The sequence below is a fragment of the Trachinotus anak genome, unplaced genomic scaffold, assembly GCF_046630095.1.
Source record: "Trachinotus anak isolate AG129_WGS33_773 ecotype Australia unplaced genomic scaffold, CSIRO_AGI_Tana_v1 ptg000011l, whole genome shotgun sequence".
Classification (NCBI taxonomy): domain Eukaryota; kingdom Metazoa; phylum Chordata; class Actinopteri; order Carangiformes; family Carangidae; genus Trachinotus; species Trachinotus anak.
In genome coordinates, this window is record NW_027273862.1 from 26,991,388 (window position 1) to 27,008,561 (window position 17,174).

Genomic DNA, 17,174 nt, shown 5'->3' on the forward strand with positions numbered 1-17,174 from the left:
TCTGAATGACAGGCTATCTCCTGAGGTGCAGGGCTGGTAAATAAAGGGCTTCTTGATGACCACAGGGGAAAACCTTGCGGGGAAAAAAGGCACCTCTCTAATGGAAAACAAAACTTGTAAAACACTGTGGTGCCCCCAGCCACACACACACACATGATGGGGTAAGATAATTTCACCATTCCTTCAAAGTGGCAACTGAAAACTGGCTACTGGAGGAACATTAGAATTCACAAACTCAAGCACAGTTGGCATCAATCTCTCCTTGATGTGGATGTGAAATTCATTTACAGTGAATTTGGCTTGCCTGGATGCAAGCAACACCTGCCTCCATTTCACACACACACACAGAGAGAGAGAGAGAGAGAGAGAGACAGAGAGACAGAGCAAGAGAGCGCGAGAGAGAGAGAGACTTGAAGCGAACAGGCTTGCAGCACAGACTGAGAACAAACACGCTCTCACACATACAAGCTTTGTGAAGAAATGCACGGCGAAGAAGAGACTGTCAGTGTCAGAATGAAAATAAAGGTGCAGATCACGGATGTCCGTCCCACAGGTGTTGCAGAGGAGGCCTGACCACACATCACTGTCAGTGATCAGTAAGTAATTCGATCTGAAGTCATAAAATCTTTCCTCTTGCTCGCTCTCTTTCTCAAGCGCACACACACACACACACAGGAAGAAATATGCACACGTGTTTCACTCCTCTGCCACAGCCTAATGGCACTATTAAGGAATAATGTCTATTCCCCAATGATAAGACAAGTCCGAATACACAGCTGTATTTTGAGGTATTTACTGTGCAGTATTTAGGTGTTTGGCCATGAAACTTTAAGGCTGACGTAATCAACAGGTTTATATTAACAGCAATTCTCATGTGATACTTCTTTGAGCCTTTTTTCTGTATGTTTCAGTCTCACATCAGTAGGTAGCTGTTTTCAGGAAACCTGACAGACCACCTGTAAAGCTACCTGCAGCACAAAACAGCAGGCAGACAAAGCTAGCAACTAGCATGGCTAAGCTAGGAGATAAAAAGACTGTTTTCTCATGAGAAACCAAACCTGGGCTAAAAGGATACTGTACTTACATTCATTATGTGGACACAACTCCAAATGAATGCTAATGTTTCTCTGTGTCTCAGATGCATAATTAGGAAATAGTTTCGTTAACATGATAGCTGGAGCAACTTCATGATTTGCGAATATGGACTGGGTGTGTGTTGCTTGACAAGAGCTTCAGCCATCAATTACAAGCTGTTATAATACTCCCTCTGAGCAGCACTATGTCTTCAGGACAGATTGGAGGCTACAGTGAGTCGCTATCGGAAATTGACGAGACGGGCTGGAGCTAGCTGGTTAGCATGCTAACTTCAGTAGAAGAAAAGACGTGATAGAAACAAGAGTTAACATTGGCATTGCTTTCCACTTCTGGAGACAGCTCTCTGTGAGTAAAGGAATAAGGTTTGATGCTGAACTCGCAACGTTTCTTCTAGACTGATAAATTATTTGAAGGTAAAGTAGTTTAGCTCCAAGGATGTTTAAAAGTGTTCACATCTATATCATGTCTTTCCTTGAAGCAATTACATACCTTCCCCTAGGTTAACTTAAGGTAGTCTTCCACCTTAAATTGGGAGACTATGTATCAAAAGTGCAGACAGGCCCAGATTCTGAATTCCAGTGGCCTGGCCAGCTGACTGGCTGGTTGGTGTCTGACCAGTGTTAAAAGTGCTGAGTGAATAGGTAAATCAAAGTGAAAACAACATGGGTCCTACAGTCCCTCACTACTGTAGAATGTGAGTGCATGTGTTTTCATGCATTTGTATGGGAACCAGATGTCTTAATCTCTTCTCATTTTAGGTTAGAATTGGTTCAAGGTTTGATTATGATTCATGCTGGGGAAAGTCCTCACAAGGAGTGCATATCTGTGTCTGTGTGTGTGTGTGTGTGTGTGTGTGTGTGTGTGTGTGTGTGTGTGTGTGTGTGTGTGTGTGTGTGTGTGTGTGTGTGAGAGCTGCATGCTTAAGAACTGTTTATGCATCATTTATTTCTAGGTGTCCCCAAACATTCACACATGCACTCATTGTTATTGCTGATAAAATTACCTTCACCCTGCTTGTCTGCACACTTACACTGTCATAATTCCCACTTCACTTGTTTATTATAGCAATAATAGGCCAGGCAGGTTTGGCCAGAGCTTCGCCTTTGGGCAGCATCGACAGAGGTCTATTATCCTGTTCTGTATCCTGCGATTCTCCTTTCTCACTTTGATCATGCACAACATGACCTTTCCTTCACTCGGCAAGGTGTGAAGACTTAACTTCCACCTGCAGTTCATCTCCCAGGACCAAATCAGCTTCAACAACTCTAATTAACAAGTGTGAGAAGGCAGAGACAGCGCTCCGACTCTGCCTTTGTTTGTAAGGGATTGTCAATATAGCTATTTGGTAACAAAAGGAGTCTAAACCACACATGCAGACATTAGGGACCATACCTGAATTTCATTTCAGTTATAGTGCAAAAAAAAAACAACAAGTTGACGTTTTAACTTATGGTTTGCAGTGTATTTTAGCTGCTATCAACTTGTGCACAAAAACTCTTGTGTTTGCTGTATGTCGTGCACTACTGCACAAGACTTCCTGATGAACATTTTGCAACATAACAAGGATATAATATTGAAATTATGAAGGAACACTTTAGGATGACGTCATGAGAGGACAGAGTTTATTCCATGACTTAATGATGGTGCAACAATGTGTTATTTATCAATTATTCAGGCAGACGGATGTGCAATAAAAATTCAAATGATTTATCATGTTTTGTCAAAATATTGAGTAACTCAAAGTACTTATGTCCTCCTTGTATCACTACAGTACATTCAGGGGTTAATGTACCCCAATAATTAAGTACTACTACAAATAAAGAGCCTCACAGCATCTATGGGAAAAATATACAACATTTTTAAGTTGATTTCTTCATTGAGAAGCTGAATTTTTTCCCATAATAAAACAGATTTTTTCCAGTTCATCCAGTGAGTTTCCTTATGCCCGTTCTACTTTTAGAAGTTGGATAAATTAACAGCCAAACTGTTCTGTACTATACTGATACAGGGCAGAACAGAGCGAGCACAACAGGTATGGAGGAGGAGATTATGTTGTGGAAGGTGCAACGCTGTTATAAAAAGACGTGAACAAAGCATAAACAAGTTAATCTAAACAACCAGGAAGCAGAGGAGACACAAAGCAAAGTAAACGACAGATTGAGTGAGAGATCTGAGCTCTGAGTCCCTCACGTCCAGGTTTGGCTTTTTCCTCCATCATGCTACGTTATGTAACGTGTTCAAGCTCTCCATCATTGTCTGTTCTAGATTCATTACCGTCCCGTAGTGCATGAAACACCCAGGGTTTCACAAAAGCACTGGTTCCAAATGAGCCTGCAGTGTCCCTGAGGAGTTAGCATCCTTGGCACAATGGATTCTAGATAAAGATAATTTATTACAGTTGCTCCTTCAGATGTAGAGGCCCCCGAGAGGAGGCTGCGCGAGGATGTGGAGCGTCTCAAGCCACTGCGAGGGCTCAATATATTTTATTTAAAGGCCTAGTTAGCTCATCTTATCATTATCCCACTCCTGAGTCCTGAATGGGATAGATTACAGCTGCTTCATTTCACCTCCTATCTCCATCTGCAGTGATACTGCTATAGCTCTTGGTCATCTCTCCCTTTCCTTCACCTTTTGCATCTTTATTCCTTTCTCTGGTTTCTCAACAAACTCTTCACCCTTCTCTGCTTTTGACATGAGCAGACATAAGCAGACTCTGTTTGTCCCCTCGTCTTTAGCAGGTTAAAGAAGGGAGCAGGTGAGAAAGTGTGAAGGGAAGTGCAAAGACAGAGATGTAAAGTTAGACGATATGTTTTGTCTCTGTCTGTCCCAGTCCATCTCAGTTTCTCTGTTTGTGTGTGTCTCTTAAGGCACCTGCAAAATACACCTGGCCACTGTTTGCCCTGAAACAGTTACAGCACATAATTCCCTGTTAAACTACAACTTGACATTTGTGTACAGATTAAGCAAATCAAACAAGACAAGTTAATTTACAGACCGGCAAACAAAAGACTGCAACAGGATTTCAGGATTTTGTGTCAAACCTTCCTATCATGCAAATAGACAGCAGCCAGCTAAAATGTAATGAAGTAGATAGCCAGTAGGCTAACTTTAGTATGACATTGGAACCTAATTGGAAACCAAATACACTTGTGATTCTTTCAGTGGTTGTCTAATGTATGGTCTGTGACATGTCTGTCCATGTAAGACATCTATAAGCATTAATTTCTTCTTTTCCAATTGGGACAAGAGCATAGAATAAACTAAATAGATTTTTCCTTTACAACCCACAGTTATGTTTTATTGTTAGCTGACCTCTAGCAGCTGTGGTAATCATAACAGGCAGAAAAAGTCCATTGACGTAGTCTATAGAGCGACAAAGTCCACATTAAGTGGAGGTGGGGTGGATGGACAGCTAACTGCATGAACAGGGTTATAAAACTGAATGCTGCTTTAGGCTGGGTTGTGTCTAATGCAACATGGCACCACACGGTAAGGAACTGCCCAAACAAGTAAGTAACCAGACTGTGAGACTTCATTAAGGTGAGAGAGGGTACAAGAGCATCAGTAGGCTACTGAACATGAGATGAAATACAGCTGCAGCAGTGTTTAGGATCTGTAGAAGGAGCCATGCTACCAATAACAGAAGGTGAAGTGGACGTCCTTCAAAAATAACACCACACACAATTCACTATATTAATGCAACCTTGCACTGAAAAACAAACAGGTTAAGTGCTTCTCACTTGATTACAACAATAATAAAAATAACCCTACAATCGCACTAACGAGGGGTGCACTGACTTTTATTTCAGCTGGTCTTTAAATATAGAAGTTTCATTTGAGTTTAATTAGTCAAACATTTCTGTTTTTCAAATTAATTGGCTTCATTCGTCTTGAGCTTTGGTTAAAAACAAAATAAAACTGAATTAAATGGACACAAATTATTCAAATTACTTTGAGGACCTATTGGCCAGTGTCAACAGGTTTAGCTGGTCATAAAGTGTTAAGCACCAGTATGTGTCCTAATTTAGAACAGTAGATAAACTGTGACCAAGATGAGGTTTGAAGTTTTACAATTTTGACAAATACCAAAGAGATATTTTCTGTGGCATTGCTATAATCACACTGATTATTTCTTGTATCTGTCAGTTTCTGTAACTTTTACTCTCTCTCTGAGGCAAAAATCAAATCATAAACTTAAAGGTGTAGCACTAAATTGCCCTTCTGATGCTCTCTCTGATCAACAGGTCCTTGATTCCAGGTGTTACAAGTGCACCTGTCAGCCAACATGCGAACTCGTCCCAGTGTGAACCTGTCGGGAGATTCTCCTCATTCCCTCCGTCACGTGACACCAGCCTGTGCGCATGCAGACCATCTGTCTCTGCTGCTGACAAACACTTTTTGAGTGCTCCCTGCACATGAAGGGTGGACAGACTCCGAGCACTGAGCCGACTGCACAAAGGGAACTGGATGATGGAGCTGCGTCTATTAAGACCAGAGCTTTCTTTCAAAAGAAGGAGCGCCTTGAAGTCTCGGTGTGAGAGAGGGGATGAAGGAGGAGGAGGAGGAGTAGTTAGAGTGAGGAGGAACAATGGGCTGATGTGCAGCAGCGATAGTGTCAAAGCACAGGCAGGAGAAATAATTTAAACCATGGTGGGGTCTGGTTGCTAATCAATATGTTACACAGAAAAAATAAAAGGCCCATTGATTGCATGGCAGGTGGGCAGGAGAGGTGGGGATATCAAGCCTGTGCTTGCCCTCGTGATACTGCGCTATGTCCCCTCCCTGCTGCGAGAGCATGCAGGAGCCTGACGAAATGAGCAGTGATTAAAAATCGACAACATTGTAATGGGCTTGGGAATAAGTGCTTCAAAACGCACGTTGAGCTTTTGCAGTTCCTCTCAGCCCTCAGTGTTTCTCTCTTCTATCTTCCACTTGGCTCTCTTCCCCACACAGCCTACTGCAAATCTGGCCAATTATCCATGCGATCTTGAATGCGAAGCACGTTCAGGTATTTGAGGGAAGTGTGTGTGACTGTGTGTGTGTGTGTGTGTGTGTGTGTGTGTGTGTGTGTGTGTGTGTGTGTGTGTGTGTGTGTGTGTGTGCATCATCTGTGAATTCTTACCTTAAACAGACCATGCTTGTGGCTGTGCTGGCCTAGCCACACTCCGCTGCCTGGGGTGAGCTCCATCTGAGGAGGGTCTATCACCCGCTCGTAAATCCTGCCAACAACAAATCAGAAGAGAATGTTTGGTTATGATAACGACACACACACACACAAACATGTGTCTCTTTCTGTCCTGGTCTGGCATGAACACTGATCCAATACAGCTGAAGAGCAGAGGAAATCCAACAGACTGTGTGCATGTCCGCTCCCGCCCACCCGCCCTGCCTCTCCCTTCACGGAAAACAGAGAGTGTAGGGCAGAAGCTGTTCTCTTCAAGCATGACAGCCAGTCTCGCCCCACGGCTCTCTAACATGGTATTGATATCTGGACCTGAGATGTAGGCTGGATTAACCATCCGACTCCTGACACAGACACAAACAGGCTTTGGCATTATCAAGGCAAACATCCTCAGCGCCATTCAGCACCATTTTTCCCTGCACTGAGGTGGGCTTAATGATGCCGACGAGCTCCAATGGGCCTCTGTGAGGATGTCAGAGAACAATTTGTCAGGTTTTGCCCTCCTCCCTCTCCTCGCACTATGAATGCATGCAGGGACGCACTCAGAGGAGCAAGCAGATTTCTCTTTTTCTTCTTTCAAAGAAAGGCCATTGCAGTAATTTAGTGTTCGTTTTGATCTCTGCGACAGAGGAATTGCAGTAATGACTCCAACAACATGTTAGGCTAAATTTCAAAAAAACTAATAGTCACTATGTTCAGGAGTAATCAGAATGAAGAGCAGGAGTCATCATGCAAAATAAAACTTCCTCTTATTAGCAGTGGAGGTTATGTCCAAAACAGAGGACAGGACAGAAAGTGAGATTTGTGAGCCAGAAAGGTCAGCAGCTGGGCAGGTGATCAGTCTTGATATATGACCAGACCAATCACCTGCAGATAAATCATGACATTTTCTGCTATTTGCTTATACTTAAAGCTCCATTAAGTATATCTGTGCCATTAACATTGAGTGAAATGACTCGCTGTACTGTCAAATGATCACTGGTGCTGCTAATCCCTGCAGCTTTTAAAGGTTTCTGTCAGCTTTTGGTTTTGAGAGCTCTCACTAACAAGAAAACCCTCCCCCCCTTCCACACACACACACACACACACACACACACACACACACACACACACTTAAAACAAAGCTTCTCAGATGTGTTTCTCTCAGAAGCTGACATCATGACAACAATGGCTGTCAATATTCAATTAACATTTCACACTAATGGAAAGAAAGTAGGATGCCAGTTTTACTCTGTATGTGTAATACATGAAGTGGGCACTTGCTAACAAAAAATAGATTGAGTCATCAGTGTGCCAGATTTATCATACTGACTCGTCTGTGTGTAACCTGGAAAATCTAAATATCAAAGTAAAAATATGCAGAAAATACACAAGGTGGATCCTCTTAACACTAAAAAAAAAAAAATTTCCTCCAGTGAGAGGATGAGTCAATGACAGCAGCAGAATTTGTCATCTAAATATATGAATCAGTCTCTTTTATGTGTCAGTTAATGCTTACAAAGGAGAAACACGGTGCCACACCTTACTCATTATAGGGCATTTATTTATGTGCATGCATCTCCTAAATAATGCATTTCAATTCTGAAAGCTGCAACTTTGTGCATATGTTATTCTGTGCACATATTTAGTGCTTGTTCATTCTGATGTGCAAGTGCTGCAGTGCCTCAGTGCTGTTTGTGCTGTACCTGTCTTATTCCCCACCTGCTGAGAGAGCTGTCACTGCGGTAGAGAATGTAGAGGTCATGTGATTATGCTCTGTTTTGCCCCCCTCCCCCACCCCCCAACCTTTCCATCTTTGCTTCCCTCACCTTCTTCTCTTGTCAGCAGCTCAGTGCCAGTGAAGAGTGGAGGGGAAACACTGGAGAGAGTACAGCTATGGCAATGATGCCAATTAGAATAGCGATGTGCTCACGGGCATATTTGCATGCTCTGACACCACAGGCTGCACCCATCAACAGCCAATTATATAGGACATACACCAGTCAACACACTGTATAGTGTGATTAACAGTGCTCTTCTATCACCATGGTGCAGGATTCAATGAGCTACATATTACAGCCCAGAGAACAGAAAAGAAGAAAAGTAATGAACATCTTGGCAACACTTTACATTCATTAAAAAACATGTTTATCACAAACCATAGTGGTATTTAGTCATGCAGATGGCTTTGGTTTATTCTGTCCAAGTTTTAAGATATCTGCCTAAACCCTAATACAATGAAGGTGAACAGAGGTAGGTATGAAAGTATTTTGACCCTTTAAAGTTAAGAGTCTTTTTTTGGCAATAGCAAATATCGAATATATTAACATTGTGTAATTACCTCTGTTTTAAGTCTGCCATTCCCTAATTGCATTCAGATTGCCAACCTATGCATGAGGGGATTCACAGGAAACGATGCAGCATGTAATCCATCGTGACTGGCTGTAATTTTAACTCACTGACATCAGCCCCGCTGTTCACTGCTCACTCTCCCACTTCCATATTGGAGCTGCACTCTGTATTCCTACTGCTGCAAAGTTAACATTAAAGGCATTCGACAAAAATGTGGAGACAAGAGCTGCAAGGTAACCAACTGCACCAAGCTCTACTGGGGTGTGTGCTGCAGGTTCTCATGGTATGATGGAAAAAGACCAGCTGTTGACTTATGTCTTGATTAACACAACATGAGTTTGTTTGGCTGCTTCGTAAACGGACACACCAGTTTCTCTTCTGTTGTATTTCTAACAAAGCGGCTGCTCGAGGAGAGTTTGCTGTCACGAGGATTCTGGGACCTGTTGTATTAAATCACACTTGCTGTCATGCCCAGAACCCACGGTTGTCACCAAATCAACCAGGTCTGAAATCTTAAGCATTGCAACTGTAAAGTGGGATTAGCAGTGCCGCAGCGCTTTGCCAAATCCCTTTAGTATCTCCTGCACATTAGAAAAGGAATGCTAATCAATAAAAGCTTGTTGGACATGGAGCGGCTTGCAGGAATACATGACCCACAACAGCCAGACGAACCAGACCAATCACTTCATTCATAACCTGTAAAATAGGGCAGCGCTGCTCCACTTTCACACTGCTCCTCTTCACCTTTATCAGTGTCTGTGTTGATGTGAGTGAGACAGAGAGAGACCCACATCTGCACACAGAAGAGAAAGCGAGGCAGGCGTGGAACAGCTCAGTCATCATTCATGTGAATGGCAAAGCTGAAAGGGAAAACCCAGAGATGTGCAAAGTGCTGCATTGTGGGCCAGCTAGAGCTATGGAAGCGCTATATGGTGGAGACTGTATAAATCCACATCTGAACTCATATTTTGTTGACAGTCCTCTTCAATGAGCTGCCAGGCCGCCTCGTTTCCACCGATTTACTGGCTGAATTGAATAAACTACATGTAATCTTGGCCAGTCAGGATTTCAACTATATTGGCTGGCTGTTTCCCTAAGTTTGTCTTTAAGCCACTGATAAGAGCAAATAAAAAGACACCATAAACACTAAATAAAGCCACAAACACTATCAAAAGCCATGTCCGGAAAATTCCAAAACTAACAGCTTTCTTCTTCAAAAGTGAGACACAATATTTAGGTCTTTGGCAGCTTTCATGGCTCCTCTTCAGAAGAACAATCTCAATCACAGCCTTCATTATTTGCTCTGCCAATATGAGTCGGCCACACTAAACTCCAGACCACTTCCAATTTTCCAGTAGTTGAGCCTGAGACATTTTCTGTCGTGTTTGTGTCTTTCCTCTGCCAGAGATAGGAAGTCAGAAAATCGGGAGTCAAAGTCCCTTTTGAATCACTTGCCTCACTGTTGGACCAAATTCTCAAAGCTCTCCATTAATCCGCTGCCAAAAGCAAGCTGGGATATGTCACGTCACTGAAGGCGGGAGGGAGATTACTGGTTACTGTGGTATTTTGGGCAGTAAGCTAAACAGAGTGTCCCACGTGCTGTAAAATGCTCCAAAGGTGTGTGTCATTTGGGTTAGTGTTGATAGCCCTTCGTCAAATCTGTGAAGAATCTGCTAATGATACATCGGCACTGTCAGCATCGGGTTTCCGGGGCTTTAGCCAGGAATGTTTTTTGACTAGTCCCGAATCTTTCTGAAAGAACACAATAATCTATAATTGTCACAAAACATAAATACTCTATTTCCCAACCACCCCCAAAAATTGCAGCTGCCTGCATGTGGATATACAGAGACTGAGGGAGTGGGAGGAGATGGGAAACATCCTCTTGTATACCAGCTCAGTCAGTCCCCCGCAGAGCTGTTTTCAGTCTGAATCCCTCCAAAGGAAATGCGTCCATTACATGTCTCAGTATCTCATTTCAGTATGTGCTTATTTAATAAAGCAATGCCAGTTCCTTTCATAGTGATCGCCGCTTCGGCTGACAGCGCAGTCAGCTGCCACATAGAAGAGGCACTCTGAAGAGCATAATTAGCAGCAGCACAATCAAGAATAGGTACTGTATACGCTGGTGAGAAGTGCTACGTGACGGTTTCTAAGTGCCATGAGCTGGTGCTGTGTCAAGGTCTGTTTCCCCATTGATATGTGTTTCCTCTTCCTAACCTAACCTTATCCTATGTGACATACAAGCCACAGTCTGAAGAGTTATAATATCTGGAAACTTTCCAAGCCATTCTCAAAACTGATTTCGATTTAGCTGTTTAAAAAGTTTTAAAGTAGCATTATAATTAAGAACTGAAATATATTCAAGAACTAACACTCATCCAAGGACAAGCCTCAAATTTGACCAGATTTGAAAGCCTGTTTGCTAAGTGACTAATTGACTCCCTGACTGTAGCATTAGCATTATACTTTACTGCTTTGTACAAAACAGAGAAAAGGTAAGATTTTCTAAAAGATTCACAAGACTGTGCTGGAAAGAGGTTGTCAAAATGTTGTGATAGTTTTGCTTTTGCTATTGGAACACATACATAGGTGGCATCACAAGCAAAGCGGTCTTGGGTTGACCCCTTCCTTGGTCCCCGATTAACAGCATTTAGTTTACTTAGTTAATTTAGTATTACTATTGAACCTATTATAATGTCATGGTTGGATTATGATCCTTTTGTGGTTTGCTGGTTTTTGCAACTGCTTTTGAGTCGAAATGGCATTACTTATATTCTGTACTTATTTATTTGTATTTCAATACCAAATCAATTTAATAAATTACATAAAAAGGACTATGAATTAATTAACTTGAATATCTGACTGACTTATTCTTGAAATTACCATTCTCCCACCTTCAGGCTCTCCTGGAAATTATGTTCATATACAACAGCATATATGATTTGAAAGAAATGTAATGCTGCCTTGATCTCATATTCTATTATAGTAAGTGACTTCATCTCCAAAGTTATAAAGAGTTCATATTTACACAAAACTATTCAATTTGTTTTTTCTTCCAAGAGTATCTGTTCATGACAGCGATTTCAAGATCAGGTCAAAGCAAGCGGTTAAGGTTTGGGAAAGATCAGTCTCTTGGTTAAATATTGAAAAAGTCAACAACAGGGTGTCTTAACTTTGACTAACTGACTAAAACCAGTCTTTTTCTGATTTTAACCAAACTTGATCTTTTATCCAGGGTGTTTTTGTTGCATAAACCGAACCACCTGCAGGATGGTCCTGTATTCTGTACACCCACCAACCATCTCACTTTGACTTCTGTCTCATACAAGAATATAGCATTTTGTGCAATGGAGCAAACATTGCCGAGGAACATGAATTATGCTTCTTCCAAAAAAGGTGAAGAAGATTTAGCAGTTTATCAACATCATTTAGATGTTAAAATATTCTATAAGTGTTTATTGAATTTACTCTTGAACTTTCTTCCTTCTCCATTATGTCCTAATATTTTGGAGGAAGTTTTTTTGTCCTCTTCAGGCTGTGTCAGGAGCTGCGAAGCGCCCTGAGACCTTTTACTTGATTTCAAGCTGTAAACATAAACATCACTTGACTCTACTTCTGTTTCAGTAAGCAGCCACATCATATGGTCTTTCAACTGAGCCAGCTGAGCCTAGACATTCACCATGATACCTCTCCTGAGTGCTGCACAGTACAAGAGCCAAAACACACAATACCCTTACTGGATACAAATGTGGACAGAAAAAGTACATATTGTGAACAAAATGTACACAAATTATCACAAGATTACCTTTCCTTTGTGAATAAAACTTACGCCCTAGCAATTCTAATGTGCTCATAATAATTGGGATGATTCTCAGTTACAGTCCATTTGTTCAGATTGGATATGAATTCCTGCTCATTTACATGTGAATCTCTACTGTGCTGTACAGAAAAAGCTACTGTTCAGCACTTTCCTTATGCTAACACATGGTATACTCTGTTGTTATTCTTCTAATTGGAGTTTCAACCCACAGTTAAAATGACTGCAACAGACCTGAATCATCTACACTACAGTGAGCATAGACTATCTGAGGGGAATTTGTAGCAAGGGGCTGGTGGTTTATTAGTTTAACTGTTAAAAAAAAAAAAAAAAAAAAAGAAAAAAAAAAGCTTTACCCATTTACAAGTCAAAAACACAACTCTCTTGCACTTTGATCCTCAGTGTTAGGAATGTTAGTGAACAACTCACCGGAGATTGCAAGTGAGCACAGTGTCACATAGGAATGTCTGTGCACAATTACATCTCTTAGTAACACTTCTTTGAAAGAAGTGGCAAAAAAAAAAGAAAAAAAAAATCAACAACAGCAGTGTAGAGCTCTTCATGAGCATTAGAGCTATTCAAGTGCTGAGCAGGGTCAGAGTGCATCAGGCAACATGTATGGTGGTTTCAAGTGTATCACACGTAACAATTACGCACATATATACATTCCAGATGCTGCTATAAAGACATATCACCTGGAAACACTATGTGTCTATTGTTGTGTCCTTGTCAGCTTTTATATGTAACTGTTCCCTGCCTCTATTATTTATTTATTTCTGTATTCATTTTGGGAAGGACTTTTGTGTAAACTTTGGTTTGAAAAATGCTCCAGAAATACAGGTATTATTAGGCTATTATATGCAAAGAAAGGAAAGGAAAGGAAAGGAAAGGAAAGGGAAGGAAAGGAAAGAACCTGACCTTGACAATCAAAAGGAGAGGTAACTTGTTGGTATTCTTGTGGAAATTGGGTCTTAGAGGTTGCACTGAGAATAAAATCACATCTGTTTCTGACTTGAGCTAATACAACACCCATGGGGACATAGAGATGGGTGACAAATGAAAGGCTAAACCTGAATGAATGAGTGGAGCGCCTCAGTGGAGCTGAAACAATTGGTTGATTAATCTATCGGGGGAACCGCAGAAAGGTAATCTGCAAATATTTGGACAACCCATTAATAGTTTAAGTCATTTTTTCAAGCAAATATTATGCACGGGCTGACTTTACCTATAGTTTTCAATAGGGAGGATTTGCTCCTTGTCTTTGGCTTATGTGGCAGTGAACTGAAAACCTTGGGCTTCAGGAAATTGTGACCATAACTGTTTAATGGTTTTTTCTAATAAGCCCATAGTTTAAGTTCAAAGATGCCACTAATGATGAAGATCTAAAGACTTGCAATCAATTAATTAATTGATTAAATAATCACGTAATTGAGAATATAATTGCCAGATTAATCAATAATAAAAATAATTGTTAGTTGCATCTCTCTCTCTCTCAGCGGTATGAAGATGATGAATTGTGTTGTGGGAGTGGAATAATGTTGAGATGGTGCTTTTCCTCATACTCCTCATATTCCTCATACCGTCTTTTCTTGACTTCAGTGGAAGCACTACTGTATATTCAGGCAACTGTCACTGCAGCTCCGCGCTATCCTCTTCTGAAAGGGCATCTGTCAGTCTCTCTCATACTCCTTTAGTGCTGCAGATGAATCAAACTGTACCAGCTCCACTCAAACTGGAGCTCTGCCACCCACAGCGGTTGAAAGATGTCAGCATTATGCTCTGAGATGGCAGAGCTGCGATTTGAGTCAATACTCGCATTCAACATTAAATCCAGCCTGAGTTGTCTTCCTGTACAAATGAAAGGCGCAGAATGACTAATGGATGAAATATGGGCAAGATGTTTTTTTGGTTTTTTTTTGTTCTTTTTATATGTGTTTTTTAAACATTTTTGGAAATACATGATGCAAAAGATCCCAAAAGCAGAAAAAGTAAAACTAACTGGAAAGAACTGGAGCGCAGCACCATTGAAAAAGGCAAGGAAACTATTGCCTGAAACTAGAGCATATCCTAATAAGATGGCAGATGTATCATATTTAATGGATAAAATGACCCAAATTCCTTTACCCCCAGCTTGGCACGGGGATAAGACTGGTTTTACCTACAGTATGTAGATGAAGATAGGGTCTAATCTGGCTTTGTCACCCAATTCCCAAAGGAACTGTATGCCTGCTTCCTCTGTGTCTCAGAAATCTGTAATTACTTCACCTCAACAGTGACCTTATCTGTTGATAGAGGCTCCTGTCCTTCTCTGATAAGAAGACTACTGTAGCTGCAGATACATAACAGGGAAAAAAAAAAAAAAAAAAAAAAAGAGATGGAGAGGCTGGTAAGGTGTTTAAGTACGCTTGTGTATGTGTGTATGTGTCCCCTGGGTCTCCTTGGTGCAGGGAGCTCCTCCTGTCCTCCTGTCCTCCTGCCCCCCTGCCCCCCGCCCCCCACCCCCCCCGCTGCCACCGGGGGCCCGAGCCGGGGCGTCTGCCCACAGGAGGTAGGTGGGAAGCCGCTGAGCTTCATGCAGGGAGGCAACAGTAATGACACACTCCATCACACCTGACACAAGACAGCAGTGAACCCCAGACACCAGAAGGCTACTGGGGAGGACTAACAGCCTCAAATCTGCCCCTTAAAAACAAAGTCAGATACTTGAGCAGCAGGATGATGGAGGCTCAGGTTGGGCTAATGAAGACAGAAAGCTGACACTGTGTTTCTCTCACAGATCCTGACCCAGGCATGCAGATACATTCGTCACACAACAAGATCTGTAGGAAACAGTAAAAACACACTAATGCAGAGCCAGAATATCTACATGTATCTTTACAAATGCTGTGCAGAAAACAAGTGCATCGCTCTTTGTAGCAGATGATACATATTATCCAGGGAGTCTCATCTCATAAACCAACACATACTGGCACTGAACGTTTGAAAACATTGTTGTTTAACTTAATCCGGGCTTTAACTGAATGATTCAATTTTAATTCTCTGTCTTGTGTCAGAGTTGCATCCCCAGAACTGCCTCCCCCTGGCTCCTGGCTATCTTTTGTGCATAACATCAAAGGCAAGGAGCCCAAATATGAATCAAACAGAAGATGAAAAAATACTGATGTATAAAGCGGAACGAAAAAAATCCAAGCCATAGTGATCACATTGTGATTAACTGTCTATCAGTTCATGCTTGAAATAAATTTCAGTTGATAAGCGAAACTCCCAGGCTCGAAACACTGAATGAAAATCCCAGTCGGATGGTGGAGGTTTGTCTGTGCAGTCTAACTCGCATGAGGAGCACATTACAGAAAATCAATTGGGGAAAAAAGACTGTACCACCACCATTCACTGACATTTAAAATTTTCCTTCATTAGGCTGCCTAAGGCAGGAGGAGTAATTACTTGCCGAGGCCTGTATGAGCACTGGAACCACAGCTACCCATTGATCTAAACGTGGGTTATTCTGCTGGAGTTGCCCCATTGATTAAAGACCCACATATAATTTCCTCTGTGCTCTCACTGCACTCGGTGTCCTGTGCAGCTGTGACCATGCAACCACCAAATCAGACAAAAGCGCTTTCTGGTCAGAGATAGCAACTGTATCTTGAGCCCAATGCTGGCCAAGAACCAGGGGAAAGGTTTCAAGGTTACAGACGGCATCGTGTGGCAGTGTTAACCTGATTTCAACTCATTATCATTCTTTGTGCAGCACCCTCCTCTTAGCTGGCGCGTCAATGTTCAGGTAATGAAGTAATGAATGCTCGCTGCTCTGCTGAACATAGCTGGCGCTGCCCTTCAGACGAAATTAGAACGTTACACCTGAGTTGCTCATTTGGAGTAACATTTTTAGTTCTTCATGCATGGCTTCACTCAGACTGAAATCTGCCCATGCATATCACTACTACTAATCTTTTGACATATACATTAAACATTAAGATACATTAGCAAAGAACTGTGAATGGAAAAAAACTAAGAGGGAACAATGGACAGAAAACAGTATTAACAACTCCATCATTAATCTAATGATAAATTCCAGTCTAACAGCCTTGTTCTTGTCCTAATGATAGTTTTGGCCAGGCTGGTGAGCTGCTTAGCAGGTAAGAAAAAAAAAAAAAAAAAGGAACATACCTTCCAGTTCACTGGCCTCTTTAATGAGCAAAGCAGAATGTCATTTTCTGCCTGCTGGTCACAAAAGCTGTGCGAGTCATATCATTATGAGATCTTAAAGGTGGAGAGCTTGCGCCGTCTCTCCTCCTTCATTAGTGTGAGCCATCAGTCCACTTCCTGACACATATCCGCACATTAACGACATTGTGGGAAGCACAATGGTCGGAAGAAAAAAAAAAGTGCAGCAAGGACAAAAAAAAAGAGACGCATAAAAATCCTCGCAATGAACGGATGGATGGAGCAGACAGCGAGAAGTCCAACACTGAAATTCTATGGACGACAGTACTGAACCATAACCTTGACCTTCATATAATCAAAAATGTTTATTTTCTTAAATCAAGTCGCAACCTTAATAATTAAACTGCTTTCTTAGTTCACATGATGTAGGACTGCATCTAATAATTATTTTCATCATCAATTAATTTCTCAATCAACTGAAGAAAATGACGAAAGCTGCCCATTGCAAATTTCCAGAGCCCAATTTTATATCTCGACTTTGTTCATTTTCTGCAACCAACAGTCCAAAGACATTCCATT

General features: G+C 41.6%; 1 protein-coding gene across 6 annotated transcripts in view; it reads right to left on the reverse strand.

Annotated features, from left to right (window-relative positions):
* The window catches only part of LOC139628098 (protein kinase C-binding protein NELL1-like), a 245,478-nt gene that overhangs the window by 164,516 nt on the left and 63,788 nt on the right, over positions 1 to 17,174 (reverse strand). For all 6 annotated transcript variants that reach the window (XR_011692683.1, XR_011692684.1, XM_071489463.1 and 3 more), the window contains one exon: positions 6,218 to 6,314. Coding sequence is in view for 4 of the 6 variants with exons in the window: in XM_071489463.1 (XP_071345564.1) it covers positions 6,218 to 6,314 (97 nt within the window). In the remaining 2 variants the exon portion in view is untranslated. The remainder of the gene's footprint in view (positions 1 to 6,217; positions 6,315 to 17,174) is intronic.